Source organism: Petaurus breviceps, unplaced genomic scaffold (genome assembly GCF_028583685.1).
Source record: "Petaurus breviceps papuanus isolate PSGF00001 unplaced genomic scaffold, PetGlider_PUasm1.0 37, whole genome shotgun sequence".
Lineage (NCBI taxonomy): Eukaryota > Metazoa > Chordata > Mammalia > Diprotodontia > Petauridae > Petaurus > Petaurus breviceps.
The window spans coordinates 51,797,360-51,812,945 of NW_027186296.1; the positions used below are offsets into that span (position 1 = coordinate 51,797,360).

General features: G+C 36.5%; 1 protein-coding gene across 2 annotated transcripts in view; it reads right to left on the reverse strand.

Moving 5' to 3' along the window:
• LRRC28 (leucine rich repeat containing 28) overlaps positions 1-15,586 on the reverse strand; it is a 187,499-nt gene that overhangs the window by 152,840 nt on the left and 19,073 nt on the right. For both annotated transcript variants that reach the window (XM_069098495.1, XM_069098494.1), the window contains one exon: positions 8,915-8,955. In XM_069098495.1, the coding sequence (XP_068954596.1) occupies positions 8,915-8,955 (41 nt within the window). The remainder of the gene's footprint in view (positions 1-8,914; positions 8,956-15,586) is intronic.

Sequence of the window (15,586 nt, forward strand, 5' to 3'; positions counted from 1 at the left end):
AATGTTTTCATAGTTCTGTTCACTTCACTTTGCATCAGTTCTTCCCAGGTTTTTCTGAAATCATCCTATACATCATTTATTACAACACCATAGTATTCCATCCCATTCATATACCGTAACTTGTTCAGCTATTCCTCAGTTGATGGACATCCCATTAGGTACTAATTCTTTGCCCCCACAAAAAGAACTGCTATAAATATATATATATATATATATATATATATATAATGGGTCTGTTTCCCCCTTTTTTTCAGTTTTTGTCAAATAGTGAGTTTCTGCCCCCAAAGATGGGATATTTAGATTTATCAAACACTAGGTTACTGTGCTCATTTGCTTCTTTATATTGTGTACTAATCTGTTCAACTGATTAATATCTCTTTTTCTTACTCAGTACCAAATTGTTTTGACAATTACAGTTTTGTAGTATAGTTTGATATTTGGTACTGTTAGGCTCTTTTCTTTCTTATTCTTTATCATTAATTCCCTGTATTTTCGACCCTTTATCTCTCTAGATGAACTTTATAGTTTTTTCTAGTTCTATAATGTAAATCTTTGGTAGTTTGATTGACACGGCATTGAATAAGCAATTAATTTGAATTGAATAAGCAATTAATAAGAAATTAATTTAGTTGGTACCGTCATTTTTATTATATTTGCTCAGCCTATGAAGAATATTTCTCTAATTATTCAGATTTGTATTCATTTGAGTGAAGAGTGCTTTGTAATTGTGTTCATGATGTCATAATGTATAAGAAGGCTAGAAAAATAAGATGAGGGCTTGTTACTTTTATCAAGACCTCATCTTACTTTTCCAGCTTTCTTATACATTATTCCCCTCTATGCATTCTACATTCTAGTTACACTGGTGTAGTCTTAATGGGCCTTCTCAAATATCAGCAGAGGGCTGAACTATATGAAAATCCCACTCACCCTAACCATCTGCCATTGTTCATCCCAAGACCAGCCTGAACCTGACAGCCTCTGGCTGCGGTAGCTTCTTCTCTTTCCCTCCACTCTCCCCACTCCTCCCAATTCCCCATTATACCCTTCCACAGGGAGAGGACAATGAATTTGTTCAACCAAAAGAGTGGAGGAGGTAAGGGAAACCCTGAAAAGCAGAGGTGACAAAGGAAAAATGCAAAACCAGTTATGGTGTTTTCTCCCTAGAGTTTCCACCCAGCTCAAGGAGCCACAGTGAACTAGGCGGAGGTGGCACAGTGAGTTGGATCTGGAGTTAGGAAGACCAAAGTTTAAATCTGGCCTCAGGCACTTACTAGTTGTATGACCCTGGGAAAGTTACTGTCTGTCTCAGTTTCCTCACCTATAAAATGGTGATAATATAATGGCAACTACCTTCCATGGTTGTTGTGAGAATCAAATGAGATATTTGTTAAGCAGTTAGCACTGTGACTGGCACATAGTCAGTATTTAATAAATGCTTGTATCCTTCCTCCCTCAACTCCCAAATCAAGAAAGTCATTACAGCTGTGTAGCCCTTATGGCATGGACAGAAGAAAACATAAAACATAAGAAAAGAAAGGAGCACAAACAGCTCCAAGGCCTTACTCAATAGACTGATTAGAAGAGATGGGTAGAAGCAGCAAGAAGACTGGAAAAGGACTAAATATAAATTAAAAAAAAGCACAAGGACTTTTTTTGGAAAAGCAATTTCATTGTTGTAGGGGCCTCCAATAAGAAACTTCCTTTACCAAAGATCAGCACTTCTACAATATGTTATCTTAGAAAATCACCTCAGGTACTGAGAGGCTAAGTTAGTTGTCCAAGGTCACACAATCAATATGTTTGGGCCTTTAACATAGATCTTCCACCTCTCTATCTATTTTGCCATCTTGCCTCTTTAAAAATAAGGTCAGAAAAGAAGAAAAGTTCCCACCCTCCCTTTTCAATTAAAAAGCTAGAAGTCCTTAGATAAATCAACAGTGAGACTCATCATAAGGGAAAATGAATAATAAACTCACGTGAAAACACAATGAATAAAATATTATGCAGTGATGGAAAGCAACCTGAAAAACCCCAGTGAAAAAGTAGGCAAGACAGTGAATTTTATGGAACCCCTAGAAACAAAGGAAACAACCTCACATTCCAACTGCCTTTCAGATATCTCAATCTAGATGTGCAGTAGATATCTTAAACTAAAGATATCCAAAACAGAGCTTATTGTCTTTCCCCTGCACCCTACTACTCCTGCTTCCCTATTACCATAAAGGGCAACAACATCTTCCCAAAGCCTCAGGTTCACAACACAGGAGTTATCCTTAACTCCTCTCTATCTCTTATACTTCCCCATATTCAAGCTGTTCCCAGTGCCTGATGACTTCACCTTTGCAACATCTTTTGAATTCTCCCCCCTCTCTCTGACACTGCTACTATTCTAATGCAGACCTATCACCATACTCCTTAACTGCTACAACAGGTGGGTCTGCCTGCCTCAACTACCCCTACTCCAATTCATCCTCCATTCAGCCAACAAAGTAAAATGTAAGTGTGACCATGTCAGTCCCCTATTCAGTAACCGCCAGTAGTTCCCTATTGCCTCAGGATAAAATACAAAATGCTGTGGCATTCAAAGTCTGTCATAATTTAAGCCCCTCCCACCTTTCCATTCTTCTTATACCTTACTCCCCACTCCCCACCATATTCTCTCTGATCCAGTGACACTGGCCTCTTGGTTGTTCTTTAAACAGGACATTCCATCTCTTGGCTGCAGGCATTTTCTCTGACTATCCCCCATGCCTGGAATGCTATCTCTTCTCAAATGTACCAACTGACTTCTCTGGCTTCCTCTAAGTCCCAACTAAAATCCCATCCTTTACAGGAAGCCTATCCCAACCTCTCCAAATTCTGGTGCCTTCTCTCTTTTAATTATTTCCTGTATGTATTTTGCTTTGTATATATTTCTTTGCATTTTGTCTCCCTCATTAGATTATAGATAGGCTCCTTGTGGTAAGGACTGTCTTTTATCTCTCTTTATATCCCTAGCATTTAGCACAATGCCTGACACACAGTAGGTATTTAATAAATGTTATTGAATGATTAAATGTGTAACCTAGCAGTTTTCAGAAGAAATCAAAGCTATCAATATTCACATAAAAATGTTCTAAATCACTACAGATCATAGAAACGCAAATTAAAACAACTCTGAGACATCATCTCAATAGAAAAAGGTAACGACAAATGCTGGAGGGAATGTGGAAAAACAGGTACACAAATGCACTACTGGTAGAGTTGTGAACTGGTCCAACAACTCTGAAAAACAATTTAGAATTATGCCCAAAGGGGCAATAAAATTGTGCATGCCCTTTGCCCTAGCAATATCACTACTAGGTCTGTATTCCAAAGAGATCAAAAAAAGGGAAAAAGACCAATTTGTACAAAAATATATATATACAGCTCTTTCTGTGGTAGTGCAGAACTGGAAATTGAGGGGATATCCATCAACTGGGAAATGGCTGAACAAGTTGTGGTATCAATTGTGATGTAATTGTAGTACTACTATGCTATAAGAAATGATGTAGAGGATTGTTTCAGAAAAACCTGGTTAGATTTATATGAAATTATGCAAAGTAAAGTGAGCAGAATCAGAACACTGTACACAGTAACAACAATATTGTAACAATGATCAATTGTAAAAGACTTAGCTATTCTGATCAAGAATATGTATGAATATACACACACATGCAGATCCAAGAAAGTGATCTATTAAATTAACACAGAGAGAGAAGTTTCCAGAATCCCTCTACCCATGTAGACTGGTACCTCCTTCTACAACCTATATTCAGAGAGTTCCCAGGAGCACTAAAAGATTAATTGACTTGCCCAGGGTCACAAACCTCAGCCTTCCTAACTTGAAGTTAGTCTCTAAACACTAGGCAATACTGCCTTTCTAATTAGAAGGAATGCAATGAGAATCTGAATCAACTTAGCATAGACTTGAAGTTGAATTAAAAAAAGAGAATTCCTAATGTTGGGCTGGACAATGGAAAAGAAACATGATAAACATTAGATAGAAATAGAAAATTTCCAAACATTTGAAAGCCACTAAACTGATCCAGATCTGAAACCAGCATCCCTTGATTCTTCAACAGCAGATAGAAAAACTAGGGGTTCTCCAATTACCTGGGGACTATACACAAAGTGATAATTTTCATAGTAGATATAGGAGATTCTGAGTCAGAGTTTTCAATAAGACCTGATAATCAACAGGAAAAGTAGCCCAGGTGGGAGAAATGGCAACATATTTAAGGAAGTTTTCCCATTTTTTCAGGGACAGAGATTAGAGATGCCCAGGTTTAATGGCAAGCAAAGGGGTCCTTTGCTGCTTGTTTCAGCTGTTCAAGTGCCTTTGAGTCTCATGTGATGGTATCTAGAGTCTTTGTTGGAAACAGTATACATTATGTTGCCCTTAATAGGCCTAAGGGAATTTGAAGACCTTCCCTGCCCTTAACAGGCCTAAGGTAATAACATGGAACCCATGGTGGGAGGAGTTTGCCAAAAGAGTGGGTGAAAATGGAAGGGTGAAACAGGAAAGAGCAAAGCAGAGAAAAGCTCAAGCAGAGCTGGGAACGAGCAGAGCTAAGAGAGAGAATATTTGTGACATCAGCATTCTGTCTGTTGTTCTGTCTGTGTTGATGTTACTTTGTCACACAGAAGTATTCTGTCTGTTGAAAGAGGACTTTCCTGTTTATTTGTGTTTGATTTCTCAGACAGAAGCCTTGTCTGTTGATTTGTCAGACAGAAAATGAATTGACATGATAGTGCTGGTAATGTGTATAAATATTGTTGTAGCTTAGTTAAGCTTAACGTGTGTAAATATTGTTGTAGCTCTGTTAAGCTTTGTCTTCCTAGAAACAGAGACTTCAAAGGTCTTGGAGTGGAGCAATCCCTATGAGTTGAGATACAGAACAGAAGCAGAGAGCTGCCTACTTGTGAATCCAGGCAAGATTAAGGTGAATCCAGAGAGGAGCTGGAAGCAGCTGGGCTGGTGGAAGAGGAGCAGAGGGGTTTGGAAGCCAGTCTCCTCACTCTGTATTGACTGATGAGACTATGACTTACTGTGACCTAGGAATGGATGGTGTTTGTACTTTCTGCTAGCCCTTAAGGATGATGGGAAGCCAGCCTTGAGTCAAGATGAAAGAGGACTTTACTTGGATACTGTGTATTGATTGAGGAGATTGTGACTTACTGAATGATATATTTTGTTGAAGACTATGTGCCCATCTTAGCAATGTTATGTTATATTGTTGTGAATGTTGTGCTTTAGTTTCTTAAATGTTTTGCTTTAGTTTATTGCTGAATAAATAGAGTTCACTATACTATGCAATTAGATCCTTAAAGTTATTCACAGCAGCAGTTCTCAGGAGAGCTATTCGTGATTGGCTTTATACCAGGAAACTGGAACTATGAATCCATGGACTTTGCCTGGAGAGATGCCAGTTAAAAATGTAGGTTGCCTCAATCACACATGGAAGAGCAATTCAAGGTCCAACCTGAACCCACAAAGAGTTTATATAGAATTTGGGAGTCAAAATGGCAATGGGAAATCTAGCACAGAATAAGATAGCTCATTCAGATCAGCGAAAAAAAGGAAATGGAAAGCTTCCACATTAATAATGGTATCACAACTCTGTTTTCTAAATGCAATCAACGTTAAATGCCTAAACACAGAGATACACAAGTGGATTATTTTATCCACGTAGTTAACTAAAACAATGTTATTAGATTGTTAATAAGTTTCTGTCTTATATTTTATATTGTTTTCTTCCATGTCTGTAAGAACAGCTATACTTTTTAAAAAGTGTAATTATAAGTATGTAATTATAAGAATACTTTATGGTGGTGTTACATTTATCCTATCTCAGCATTAAACTTTTGGAAAATATTATAAAGTTTTGCTGTGCAAACAGTTCCAGTCCTCAACATTCTTTCTTGGATCACAGATACAGAGTTGAAAAGGACCTTAAGTTTAGTTAGTACAATTCCCTCATTTACAGAAGAGGAAGCTAAAGAAAAGATAAGTTAAGTGACTTGCCCAAGGTCAATCTGAAATGGAAATAGTCACTCCCTTCAAGGAGTTCATATCCTAGTAGGAGAATAAAACACAAATCTAGATAATTAATTTTCTAAATTGCATGTTAAATGCTTTAAGCAATTGTTTAGCACTTTTGTGTTGGGGGTTGGTTTTTTTTTTTGTTTTGTTTTTCTTTTTTTTTGGTGGGGGCAGGGTTATTTAAGAGGAAATCATCACTGACCAGACAGAATCAGGGAAGGCTTCAGGTAAGAGGGAATTTTTGAGTTTGACATTAAAGGATTAAAGAATGGGAGGGAATTCAACAGATAAAGTGACATTTCAAATTCAAATGTTTTAAATGAACTCATTTTTCCACCATCATACCAAACTCACTTCTCCAAATTTCTCTACCTCTATTGGGTCATCTTTCTAGGTGCCAAAAGTCACAATGTTAGAGTTAGCCTTGATTCTTCCTTTGCCCTCCATTCTCAAATAGTTGCCAACTCTCATTGATTCTACTTCTATAAACATCTCTCAAAACCATCTCCTTTCTATTCACAAATTCACTAAACTAGTTTCAGCCCGCATAACTTCTGGACTGGACTATTGTATTAGCCTCCTAATAAGACTACACACTTCTCTCTATAACCCCTTCCTACACAGAGTTGCCAAAACAGATCTAACCATGATTCCGTTGCCCAAAAAAGTCTTCAGTAGTTCCCTATTAACTCTAGGATAAAATACAAACTCTTCAGCCTAATATATAAAACGTTTCTCACTATGACTATGTGTTAGCACTAATTCTGGCCCCCAGTAATTGCTTTTAATTAGTCTTAAAGATGCAAAACACTCCTAGTTAGAAAGTACCAAACAAAAAGTGCCAAGCAAATTTTAGCAACTACATTATAATATAGTTGCTAAACTCTGAGTTTACAGAGTAGATCAGGATGATTAAGAGTTAAATCAGAAAATCAGGCCATGAACAAATTCAATGACACCTTTGTTCTTTGTTTTGCTATGAGGTCCCTTATGAGGTAATGGCTACCTGTGTGGAGGAATGAGGCCCTGGGCTCTGGGAAAGTTTCTCAGAGTCCAGGCTAGGCCATGAAAGCTGGCACCTATTTCTAAGAGAAAAGGCTCCAAAACCTACAAAGTGAACAATAGGGTGAGCCAAACTTTCTCCCCACCTATTTCCTTTCTTTGTTTTTTTTTAATCTGTGACCATGTAGGTGGAGAGAAGGTGACTGACATGAGAAATGCAGTGGAGATAGAATCGACACGATGTGGCAACTGACTGGATCTGGAGGCTGAGAGTGAAGATTCAAGGATGACTCCAAGGTTACAAATCTGTGTTACTGAAAAGAGTGTGGCACACTCATTAGAAACAGAATGTTAGGAGGAGTAGGGTTTGAGAGTAAAGATATTAGTTGTTTTTTTTTTTAAGAAATGTTGAGTTTGAGATGTGGACATGTTCAGCAGGCAGTTAGTGATACATGACTGAATCTCAGTAGAAAGAGACGGCTTTGATGCAAAGACCCTATATTTGAATCCCAGCTCTGCTACTTATAGTAACCTGTATGACTATGGGCAAGTCATTAGCCCTCTAAATACATCATCTGTAGAGTGAAGGGCCAAATTAAATCGAGGGTTCTTAACCTTTTTTTTTGTATCCTAGAATCTTTTGGCAGTCTGGTAAAGACTACAGATATAAAATCCTTTCTCAGAATAATCCTTTTTAAAAATTGAGGAAAATGCTAAATTTCCCTCAGTAAAGGTTACTGAAAAAAAATTATTTTTTTTCCTGTCCAATTCAAAGACATCCCTGAAATAAACAATAGGCAGGGTTCACAGATTCCAGGTTTGAGAACTCCTGGATTAAATGACATTTAAGGTGTCTTCAAACTCAAAATCTATAATCATAATCATAAAATAGTTTTAATTCAACGTAGGAACAAATGTCAGTCTGAAAGAGGTTAAAAATTAATAGTGAGAATTTGGAAGCATTGGATATAGATATTATTTTCAAGAAATTCAGAAATAATGGGCAAGATAAAAATCTGTTAGAAGAGGTCAAAAGAAGGAGTTTTTCATTTTTGAACACTGAGAATCCTGAACATATTTATAGGCAGATGAAAAGGTGCCAGTGACTGAAGATATATGAGAGTGCTATACTGGAGCTAGGTTCTAGAAGAGTCAGAGGAAAATGGAATCAAGGATAGAGATAGGGGTACCCTAGTAGAGTGTAAGCTTATCTCCTTTTGTAACCAGAGAAGAAAAGAAGAAAGGGGTGTGAGGATGCTGAGAAGTTTTGAAGAATGGAGATAGAATTGAGGGAATTCATATTGGATGGTACCAATCTTCTCAATGCATGGGAAACTAGAAGATTTGCCTCAAACCTATAGGTTTTAGGGAAAAGGAGAGAAGAAAAGACAAACACCAATAAGAGTAGAATAGGTGGGGGGGGTGGCAAAAATAAGGTCTCAACTTAGGCTACATAACAAAAATGGAGTGGATACTCTAAACAGAGGTAGAGAACCTGTGGCCTCAAGGCCACATATGGCCTTCTAGGTCCTATATTGAGGCCCTTTAACTGAACAAATCCTTCAGGCTGCAGTTTCCCCACCCCTGCAAGTCTAAGAGATACATTGCCCTAGGAGTAATACCTACCTTCTCTAACCATAGGAAACCTCAAGATTCTTTTAGTAGCCAAATTTTATGAGGCTATGGTTAAACAAAGAAAATACATTTATCTTAAGTTTCATCAGAACTAGAAGTCAAAGAACTATGTCAATAAAAATTATTAATTAAACTGATACATCCTATTACTAAAAGTAACTTACAACTATTTATACTATAATTTTTTTTTTAAAGAAAGTTAACACTTACAATTCCACAAGGTTTGGGAGCTTCTGAGCAAGATCTTCCGGCTGGAAAAAAAATTCAGGCTTTACTATTTTTTAGTTCAAGGAAAAGGCACATAAAATTTCTAGTTATCATAAATATATGCTACTATACTAATATTAAAATACTAATACTCTATTAATATTAACATAATAAACATATTATAAAAACTGAATGTGACTGTTCAGGTTACTAAGGTTTTATCAAGTTTGCATACTATGTTTTGTCAAGAATGACATTTTTTACAGCATAGTATAGTTATCAATATATAGGATATGACTAAAAAGATAAACACATTTTAACAGTCTTTTCCACATTGTGTTTTTATGAAAACCATTTATTGGCTTGTAACTATGTCACTGTTACCATTTGTAGTTTGATTTATTTATTGAGTTTGACTAAATAAATATTAAGCTTCTAGCACAATATAAGGTACTGATAGAGTTTCAAATTCCACAAACTCAGATTAAAATTTAGAGAACCAATTTATTATACATTTGGATCTGGAACAGAAACAAATTTTCGATAAGGCATGATCCCTGAATTTAAGAACCCGACAATCTAATTAAGATATTTAAGTGTGGTACAATTTCAGGTGCACACAAACTATGAGGGTTCAGAGGCAGAAACAATCCCTTCCAGCGGGTTGTGTAAAGATGTATCTGGGTTTTAAAGAACACTCAAGATGTCGATATGCAAATGATGAGAGAACTAGACAGCATTCCAGACCAGAAAAGGGTATGAGAGGCAACAACGTGAGAAAGAAAACATGAGACAATGTCTGCGAAAACAGCAAGTCATAACAACTTTTATATATATATATGTCTATATGTGTATGTGTATATGTATATGTATATTACTGTATTTTAGTTTGCTTCAAAGACCAGTTACAAATATTTACACGTTATCAGGGCTACTCCAATCTGATTGCTACTTTTCTAAGTGGTCTGTGCCTTCCCATTTCACAGAATTACAGTATTTCTTCTTGCTATCTATATGTTTGCAGTCACATCACATGATTAAAACAGGACACAGCCACTAGACATTGAAATTTTCTAATAAACAAAACAATGAACAGATCCTCCCTTCAAGGAGCTTATGCACTACTAGGTAGTTGTACCATATACACAGAAATAAAGATAAGTTCATTGGAAGGTGAACACACTAACAAAGGAAATTGGGAAAGATTTAGTGTAGGAAATGGTACCTGAGCTTGAGCCTTGAAGGATGTTAGAGACTTCTAAAAAGCAGAGATGAAAAGGTATATTCCATATATGGTATACAGCATGTACAAAGGCAGGGTATCAGATATTAATTTCAGGGAACAGCTAGCTACTAGCCCTGTTGGAATGGAGTATAAAATTTTAAAGGGGAGTAATAAAATATTTCTGGGAAAGTAAATAGAGTTGTGGATGAAGACTTGAGCAGGGCACGGAAGTGGTCTCACCAGTGCCTTAGGAAGAAAACTAATTTGACAGTTGTGTGGTAGATGAATTATAGAAGGCAGACAGGAACCAAGAAGACCTAAATTAGGAAGCTATTGTATTAGTTCAAGCAAGAAGTGTTAAGTATTTGAACTAGGGTAGGAAATGTGTGAATAGGAATAATGCAACCACAGATATGTTTTAATGAAATGCGGCAATCAATTGCTTATGCAAGGAAAGGGTAAGGAAAGACCCAAGAATGAAACCAAAGTTTTGAATTTGGATGTCTGGAAATATGTTTGAGTCCTTAATACAAAGAGAAGTTTGAAGGAGAAAACAACTTTAGGAAATTTGGAGGAGAAATAAGATGATCAGTTCCATTTTGAATATGGGTTTGGATTGCTTGCAAAATAATGGCTGAAATTTATGTAGTATTTTTAAAAAGCGTGTGAAACTCTTCACATGTTATCTCATTTGAGCCACTCTTAAACAACCCTGTGAGGTAGGACCATAGGAATCATCATATCCATTTTATAGACAAACTAGGGATCAGAAAAGTGAAATGCAAATTTAAAGTAAAAATGTACACAAAAGATATTTATAGCATGCATGGCAGGTAATCTCAGAGGGAAGTACAGGCTGAAAATGGGGAGAAACATGGATAGGGAAAGGCCCCTGGAAGAGGGTAGGATCTGAGCTGTCTTAAAGCAGGCCAGAGAAGTGAGAGATGAGGATGGCAAACATTCTAAGATGGAGAAAAGGTGAAAAAGCATGGAGTAGGGAGAAGAAGTGTCACACCAGGAACCAAAAGTTGGCTGGTGTAGCTTGATCATAGAGTATATGGAAGGGAATAGAATGTAAGAAGACTGGAAAGATAGGAAGGTGGCAGGTTGTGAAGGATTTTAAATGCCAAACAAAGGCCTTTATATTTGATCCTGGAGAGGATAGGGAATCATTTAAGTTTACTTAGTAGATGAGTGATATGATTAAACTGATACTTTAGAAAAATTATTTTATGGGCGGCTAGGTGGCGCAGTGAATAGGACACCAGCCTTGGAGTCAGGAGGACCTGAGTTCAAATTTGGCCTCAGACACAACACAAAACTAGCCGTGTGACCTTGGGCATATCACTTAACCCCAATTGCCCTACCTTCCCCTCTCCAAAACAACAAAAAAAATTTATTTTGGCAGCAGAATGAATGATGGATTAAAGTGGAAAGCGACCTGAGGCTCAGAAACCAATCAGAAGGCTATTGCAATAGTCTATGTATGAGGTAATGAGGGGCCTGCACCAGGGTGGAAGCAGTGTGGAGAGAAAAAAGAACACATTAAGATGCTGTTGAAGGTAAAAACAATCATACTGCAGGTTTGGATATGTGAACTGTGTGTGTGTGTGTATATGTGTTTGTGTGAGAAGTGAAGGATGACACTGCGGTTTTAAGCATGGGTAACTGGGGAAATGGTGATGACCTCTACAGTGATAAGAAAGTTGGGAAGATGAGAAGATTACAAGGAAAGCTAATGAGTTCTGTTATGGACATGCTCAGTTTGAGATGCTAATGAGACATATAATTCAAAATGTCCAAAAGTCAGTTAATATGAGATTTTAGCTTGGCTAAAGGGCTAGATATATAGATCTGGGAATCTTCTTTCTAGAGATGACAATTTAACCCAAAGGATCTGATGAAAACACCAAGTGATATTGTATAGAAGCAGAAGAGAAGAAAGAGCAGGACAGAACCTTAGGGGACACTCAATAGTTAGTGGACACAGTCTGAATGAATATCCAACAAAGGAGACTGAGAAGGGTAATGAGATAGGTGGTAGGAGAACCAGGAGAAAACAATATCAAAAACAATGGCAAATATTGCAGAGAGATCAAGGAGGATAAGGACTAGGAAATGGACATTATATTTGGTGGTTAAGAGATACTCAGTAATTACTTCGGAGAACATAGCTTCAATTAAATTATTAAGTTTAGCCAAGAAGGAGAGGAGAGATGTGGCATAATAAAATAGCTGGTGGAGATGGCTAGATCAAATGAAAGATTTTTGGTTGTTTTTTTTTTTGTTTGTTTTGTATTGTTTTGTTTTCAGAATGAGGGAGACATGAATATATTTGTAGGCAGCAAAGAAGGAGTTGATAAGAAAATTAAAATTAAGGGAGAAAATTAAAATTAATGATAAAAAAGGCAATCTGATGGAGAAGATAGGAGGGATGAGATAAAGAGTGTATCTTGAGGAGTTTGCCTAAGCAAGAAGTGCTACCTCTTCATGTGGAAACAGAAGTGAAGGAGGATTCAGGGAAGGAAGACATCTGAGTAATATAAGATGAGGAGGAAGGGAGAAGATGGAGCACACTGAGAATGGCCACAATTTTTCAGTGAAGTATAAGGTGAGATTCTCAGGTGAGAGGATAGGTGAAAGGTTTTTTTGGAGGAAAGGAAACAGGCTGAGGATATACAAGACAGTTTGAAACAGCCACTATGCCCAAGTGGGAAAGCAAATTGATTAGGGAGGTATAGAAGGATTGTCTTGCTACAGTGAGTGCTCAATTTAAGTTATGAAACATTAATCTGTAATTGATCCAGTTACAATGGTTTTGTGATTTCCTCCAGCTCCATTTACCAACCTGTGAAGAGAAGCAAAGGATGTAGATGGTAGGAATAACAGAAGGCTGAGATTTGACAAAGCATGATCAGAAACAGGTCAAGAGGGCAAAGAATTTGAGCACAGATAATTGAATTGATTTACAGAAGGGTTGAAACAGGGAAGGGAAGGCAATGTAGTCAGTATAGGGATGACAATCTGAAAAATATCTGAGAGGTGAAAGGATAGGATGTCATGATGAGTAGGAAGAACAAATTTAGGGGTTGTTAAGGCAGAGGTAAAGACAGAATGACAAAAAAATTATGGTCTCCTTAAACACTCATCAAACCCCACCTAGGAAAACAAGAGGGAGGGCTTTCATGATCTTCCTCCTACTCCCCAACCTTTACCATGATGCTAGTATCTTCCCCTTGAGATTACTTTCCATATACTTTCTGTGTGTGTGTATAGATAGATAAGATAGACAGAATACTTTTGTAACTGCCCACAAGTCAGTATGGTAATCTAAATTTGTTATTGTGGACAGTCATAGATATCTCATTCTTGGTAATCAAAGCATGATAATTCATATGATTTTTCACTTATTCAACAAACACTAAGTACCTACTATATACAATAAATTATGCTAAGTTCAAGTCATTATGCTAAAATGGTAATATTAGATAATGAAGGGCAGACTCTCTGTTCCTGAGCTTTCCAATTCCCCTAGTATTTTGCTATCAGTTGTTCATTGGTATTGGATAATCGAAGGGTGGAAACATCCTTCACTGATACACATCAGCAGTACATTTGAAAATAATTGTCTTAGAGGGTTTCTTGAGGATACTGAGAGGCTGATTTACTTGCCAATGTTTATCCAATTGAATATGTTCCACAGAAAGAACCTGAATCCAGCTCTTTCTCAACCTAAAACTAGTCCTTCAATCTATGAAATTCTTTTTGCTGTCAATATATACACTAAAATCTCTTGTGACAATTAACTTCTCAGACACTGATACTACTTTTGATCTACCTAATGCTACAGAATATTTTTCCATTATTTCTCACATTGAAATTGTGTGTGTCTACCCAGGCTATACATTTATGTTTACTAATGGCTCTAGATAAATTTGAAAGATTTGAGAAAACTGACAACAAAGCTCATAAAAAAATTTAAGGTTTTATATCTGTCGTTCAAAAAGGAAATACTTGTCCACAGAAGAGGGAAATGGCACATTAAGCACATACTGTCTACCCTTCTGATAAAGGTATACTTTTAAACACCATGGCTATATCACCAAATCACTTAACCTGGACAACTCAGAAATCACTGACTTTTTTTAGTTAGCTGTTGGTCTGACTTTTATGAATGATACTCTTATGTTTCCTAGCAGAATGATTATGCAAATGACTATGCAAATAGTCAAGCAGAGAGTGATATTCCATTTTACTAGAATAAGTTTATTGGCCTTAATTAAATGTAATTTTACTGCTTTAATTTTTTTTAAACTATTAGCCTAGGTGCCAAAAATGCAAGACATAGGAAGCCAAGTGGGCTAAGCTGTGGCTGCCACCTGCTGACACTTCACATTATTGCTCTCAAATTCTTTGTATAAACAGAAACAGTGAGCATTAGAGGAAATATCTATATTGCTCCTTTTGTTACTTATATATTTTAAACCATTTTAAATATAAAATAATCTACTGGATTATCTTAAAATAAAATAAAATGAATATAAAATAATCTACTGGAAACTATTGGGGTTTATAGGATTTTTTGTAATAATGATATAATAGTTCAAAATAAAGTGTTGGGCTACAAATGTGAAAATAGATAACATTCATACAATGTTTTATGTTTTACAAAGCACTTTATACATTATTTCATTTGATTCTCTTGGCAACTTTGTGACTTTTTTTAAAACAATGATAGAGATTTTCAGGATATAAATAGTAGGTACTACACATGGGATATCCCTATTGCATACCCCTATATCCCTAGATGCAATAGGGATATCCTTATTTTATGGATAAGGAAACTGAAGCTCAAGAGAAGCTGACTTCCCCATGGTCATACAACTATCATCAGAGGTTGTATAATGAACCCAGGTCTCTCCTAATTCCAAGTCCAGCACTTTATCCACCATCATGCCTTTCAATAATGTTCTAATTAATCTTGACTCAAGTAATTTAATTTCTATTCTAAGGTTTTAAAAATTCAAAGTAAAATTTCAGTACTTTAAGGATCTATGACTTCATTAGGTAAAGATACTACTCCCTTTAAAATACTGATCAAAAAGCCCTCTGCATCTTTACTCTTCTGGATTTTCTATGGCCAAAAAAATTGATCCTTCCATGGCTCATTCCAATTCCATAGATCATTCCATTTCCATGGATAATTCCAACCTGGTGATAAGTCTTTCTGAAGTTAGCTAGGCTGGTCTTCAGATAACCAACAAGACTTAGAGTCTAATACCCGGCTCATAAAAGAAACTCCTCCTGTTTTATAGGGTTTTCCAGAGAACCCAGGGTCACTTCCACATCATGAAGTAGTTATAACATACTGCAAAAATCTCTGCTATCATTTCCTTTTAGAAACTATTACTTTGAACAGCATAGCAATAAACCTCATTCAAAAAAGTTCC